General features: G+C 42.6%; 1 protein-coding gene across 1 annotated transcript in view; it reads left to right on the plus strand.

Moving 5' to 3' along the window:
* Positions 1-5,402, plus strand: part of KATNA1 (katanin catalytic subunit A1) — a 26,567-nt gene that overhangs the window by 5,888 nt on the left and 15,277 nt on the right. Inside the window, exons 2-3 of the mRNA XM_019526850.1 lie at positions 1,863-2,036; positions 2,723-2,880. Of these exons, the coding sequence (XP_019382395.1) occupies positions 1,875-2,036; positions 2,723-2,880 (320 nt within the window). The 5' untranslated portion in view covers positions 1,863-1,874. The remainder of the gene's footprint in view (positions 1-1,862; positions 2,037-2,722; positions 2,881-5,402) is intronic.

A 5,402-nucleotide genomic window follows, 5' to 3' on the forward strand; every position in this document is an offset into this window, starting at 1 on the left:
GCATGTGCCCTTGAATCTGCGTGGGGCCCTGCAGGCTGGGGCCAGGGCCATGCCAGGTTCTTCCTGGTGCTCGAGGGGACTGGGCCAGGGCTGTACTTGAGACAGGCAGCAGCAGTGCTGAGAGAAGGTTATGGGGGCACTGCAGCCAAATCAAATTTTGCTGTAGCCCTCTCCTCCCAGTGCTGCTGCCACCCATCCTGAGCACAACCCCCAGGTGCCGGGAAGAGCCTGGCGCAGCCCCAGCCTGCAACTGCAGCCCCCCTTCCTGTCCCCCCCACTCAGATCCAGGAGCACATGCCTCCCCCCCACCCTGTACCCTCCCAGAGTACGCACAGCAGTGGGAGCCGCAACCCCCACACAAGCCGTGGCTCTGTCCTGCACACTGCCCTGGCTGAGCAGCGCCTGCCCTAGCCTCTACCCACTCCCTCCCTTCCTCACCGTGGGGGGAGGGGGAGTGTTGATCTGTTCCCCCACATCCCTCCACTCCCCCACCTCCCCTTCCACCACAACAGACTTACCAGCTGCATGCAGCTCTTTGCTGCCTGCATGCTATACTGTGGCTGCAGGTACGCATGGGCATTTATCTGCCAAATTATTGGCCACATTAGGCCGATTCCCAGTTTTCTTTATATTGGTGCTGATCCTAATGCTGCTTGACCTGCCACTGAAGGTGGGTCTAGATCTGGCCCCTGAGGAGCCCCACAGTCCAGATCTGGCCTAAGGGCCCAAACCAGTTTTACAACCCTGACTTAAAGTAACCTGTGTAATTGCAGTTGGTATTTTCTTTTAATAAAGAAATTGTATTTGGGTTAATGACATGGTCAGTTGAATTCCAGTAATATAAAGGCCAAGAAGCTAGAGAGACTCAGATGGATTGGATGTTATATGTGGGTAATAAGAATATCCAGAATTGTCATAGTTGATGCTGAGTACGTGTATTCATGGTAAGGAGAAAGAGAGTTGGGTAAAACATTAGAATTTTTGTTTTATTTGTAGACACTTTCTATTCTATTCCATTCTGTTCTGTTCAGTTTGATCAGATCTTTTAAAATGGAAATAAGATCCTTTTTCATAAATTCCTTGGCAGAGTGCCCTACCTTTTTGAGTAATTGGAAACATTGCATTATAACAAGATGATTTTCAGAGTATGTTTCAACATGTTAAAGGTTTTTGACTGTGTCTGTTTTTAGTTTCAGCTGTCTCAGCAACTACTCCCTGCATGTGTGGATTACAGTGATAGTAGATTAGGAAGCAGGTGGTGCTGTCAAGTTAGTGCAGCTGGTGTTTATTTCTTCTCTCTCCTTTCAGTTACTGGACCAAAACTGGCTGTCTTTGAGCTTTACACATGTCTCCTGGGGCCTTCTTTAAAGAGGTTGTGGGGAAGAAACTCTTTTCCTGACTGAAGACTCCAGGTTGGGGGATCTACTCATTTAACTATGTAAAAAAGAAAAGAAAAACTTGGCTCTTGGTGCTTTCACCTTACCCACAGCTCATGTAGCATTAATAGTGCTGTACTGGTAATAAAAACACTTGCTCACAGCCTATTGTGAAATTCTTCTGTCTACAGGGCTAGGATAATAGTGGGTCACAGGGTGTTTAGCTGTGGTTCTTAAAGGATCTTTAGATTATTTCTTGCATGATGCAATAACTTACGGAATGAACTGCTCCATGTATACTTATAGTTATGGAAAAGTACAGTTTCTCTATATTTGTCTGTTGAAGAAACTCATCTTCTAACTAATTCATGAATTTTTTTCCATTATTAAATGCATTAGAATATACCTGAGAATCCAAAAAGAATTTCAACATTAGTTTTGTATTTTTACTGCATTTTTAATGTAACTTTTCATTTTTTTTTTCAGCTTACGTTGAGCATGAGTCTTGTTATGATCAGTGAGAATGTAAAGCTGGCTCGTGAATATGCCTTACTAGGGAGCTATGATACTGCAATGGTCTACTACCAGGGAGTTCTTGACCAAATGAACAAGTACCTCTACTCTGTCCGAGATACATGTCTTCAGCAGAAATGGCAACAGGTGAGCAGCAGTATTTTGTCAGGGAGCATTTTAATGGCAGAGAACTATGCTAATACAGTCTACCTAGTTTAATCATGAGTAAGAAATACTAAAAAAAATAATCCTAACTGTTCTTAATGAGCTGTTGTGTTACTATATTCCTAAGGCTTCGCAGGCTGATTATTTTTTTCTGATGGCACTGGCATTATAAGGAATGGAGCACAACACTAGCTTCATACTGCACTAACTTGCTTGCCAATTTGACTTCTCATTGAATGGATGAGTGCCCTTGTTATGGCTTAGTTAGTTGAACTTTTATATTACCATGAGGCAGACTTACTCCTTCACTTGAATGTCTTTCGATAGTGGGGTTTTGGCTCCCTCATACAAAGTTAAGGTTACTGCATTCACTTCACATTAATGAAGAACAATAGTTTTTCTGAAGACAAATCAGTCCGTTAGGTTGCAGTCTCCTCACATTGTACATTTTTCTTAAGACTGTGATGTTTTAAAAAAAATCACAAAGGCTGATTACATTATTCCATGTCTAGCTAAAGAAGTATTTAAAATATATAAGGCTGAGTTAAAGAATCAGGACACAAGTTCCACAAGGTTCTTTTTGCTGAGTGGATTCGCAATGACTTTAGCAGGAGTCTGTTAAAAGTTTATTTGCAATATGCTTTAATATGCTTCATATTTTGCATCAGGTTTGGCAGGAGATAAGTGTGGAAGCTAAGCATGTGAAGGATATCATGAAAACATTAGAGAGTTTTAAACTAGACAGTACTCCCTTGAAAGCTTCACAACAAGAATTACCAGCTCACGATGCAGAAGTCTGGTCCTTGCCAGTACCTGCTGAACGTAGGTAAGAAGAAAATTATAGGCACAGATAACATTTTATAGGGTAAAATATGGTCTAGTTTCAATATGAATTTGCTCTGTAACAACTCCCCTCTCCTAGGGCTCAAACACAGTATTTGAAATAATTGATGCTTTAATAGCCAGATGTTGGGCCGCGAGTTAAATTTCTGCATTTTGCTTCAGGATTTTCCTTTCTTGTCTCTAGTAGCATTCACAGCCTGCTTTCTAGGAACAGCTTTAAAATGGCCATCTTCTGATGGTTCCATGAAACTAGCTTACCACTGCTGTACTTTTCCTTCCTCTTGTCTTGCAATGGTACTGCATGCAGCTAGTGTGAAAAGGAGGTAGAAGAGGTATCTTACTTGACCACTTTTCATAGTTCCCATTCTTAGGATCCTAGTACATAACTCCTCTATTGGCCTTTGCTGTTGCTTGTAGTTTTCCTCGGCAGGAAATGTGTGAAGTTTAAAATAAATGAGTGTGAACTTTGAAATGAGTGTGAAGTTTGTTGGGTTTTTTTGGACTATTTCTGTGCTGCATAGTGTTTACAGCAGCAACAGTGAAACCAACATTTCAATAGCTTTGTCAGGCAGCAGAGGTCCAGGGGCTGCTTGCAGACTAAGGGAAATATTTCAGTCCCCATACTTATTTGGAAGGCTGTCTTAGCAACTAAAAAGGCACAAATGTAAGCTTAAATTCTGTAGAAATCAAAGGCTTATGTCTTACTCTTACCAACTTTTACATTGTCTGATTTCTGCACCCATGCAAAATTCTTTGACTTAACTGGACTCCATATGAAAGGAAGAGCTTACAAGTTTAGCATTTAGCCTTTAGCACACCCCCATTGTCAAAGACCTAAGTAGAGTTTTTGTACATTTTTAGTTACCCAGATCCTAAAGGTAGAATTGTAGTTTGGAAGCTTTCATAAAACAGTATTTTTAGCGTTGCTCAAGAAGTATGATTACTTAAATGGAGTATTTGACTGCTTTTAGTCTTGGGTTATAGCGGGTCCCAAAAGCCGCAATGAGAATTCAAGCCACTTTGTGCCAGGATTATCCTTGTGTTGAAGGTTTATGTTGTAGAAATTAAAACAGTTGAAGAGTGGGTCAGAAATAACAGAGATGTACAACATGGTAATTGCCTAGCCTCCCTTTCTAAATACAATAAAACCTAAAAGTGCTACATGGCTAGAAACCTAACTCTCTAGTCCAGTGGTTCTCAAGGGTTTGGTCCCAAGGGCCAGATGAATGGTGTGGGGCTGGTCCATGGGCTGGATTGGGGCCCCACATTGCCCATACCTGGCGCTGCAGATTAGGATTGGGTTCCAAGCCTCCCCCCAGTTGCCCCTGCTTAGTTCCTTGTGCCAGGATCAGGCCCTATACTGCCTTGCACACCTGATCTAGCATGTAGGGCCACAGCCTGCAAGGCTCCCTGTGGGTCAGATGATGGCACCAGCGGCTAGATGTGGCCTGTGGGTCGGGTTGAGCATCCTTTTTCTAGTCAGATATTTGACTCTGTCTGCTGTGTTTATAAATTAACCCTTTTCCATTTAAATCTGCCCACTATGATTTTATGGTAACCCTACATTTCTTCCTATTTATATTAAACTTCATCAGTCTCCTTTAAATGAACAATTGAATAATCTTCAGAACCTTGGCCCCAGATAGGTTTTTTGCCTGCAAATAAATGGACTTTCCAACAAGTGACAGAATTGCATCCCAAAGTCTCCTGACAGGGGTTAGTGACCATGAACATAACTTACTTTGCAGGGATTGAGGTTTTTGTAACCATGGTGCTAGGAAGTCAGTAAGTGAACTAATGCTTCATATGGCAAGTGACCAGGGCTTCCTGTTGGTCATAACGCTTGCTCTTGCAGCTTACCTTATCTTTCCTTCTAACCTGCATGTTGGAAAATATGCTTCTCTAAGAATTAAGGGACATTAAAGCTTTATGAAGGTAAAGGAGCCCCACAAATTTTGGGGATCAGAGATCCTCTCCACATGTCCACTTGATTGACTTTTTGAGGGCTATTCTCTGCACGTGTACCATATTTCATAAAAATAAGTTATATAGCAATTTAAATTGGCTTTAACATTGCAAGTTGGGATTTTCTGAGAACAGACTCAGGAAGGGTTGGAGAATCATCAGTTCTTTTAATGAAAGTGCTCAAAGTAGGCAATTTAGGGCCTTTTAAAACAGGGGTGTCAAATTCATCTGGCCCTATAAACCAGGCTGCACCAGAGCCAGTGTGCAGGGCATTGCCTGCAGCCTGTACCCCAGATCCCCTATGCTGTGTACAGTGTCAGGTCAAACCCACTCACTGTGTGCAGAGCAAGCCTTCCTATGCTGCATGCATTTCCAGGTCCAGCCAGTGTGCCAGATGGAGTAAGGGGCTCTGGGGCTGTAGTGTCCCATGTGGCATATTGGGACATAGATTTCATAGATTTTTTGGGCTGGAAGGTACCTCAGTGGTTCATCTAGTCTGATCCCCTGCTCTGGGCAGGAAAGAGTGCTGGGGTCAGATGA

Source organism: Gavialis gangeticus, unplaced genomic scaffold, assembly GCF_001723915.1.
Source record: "Gavialis gangeticus isolate Ggan-Ray unplaced genomic scaffold, GavGan_comp1, whole genome shotgun sequence".
Lineage (NCBI taxonomy): Eukaryota > Metazoa > Chordata > Crocodylia > Gavialidae > Gavialis > Gavialis gangeticus.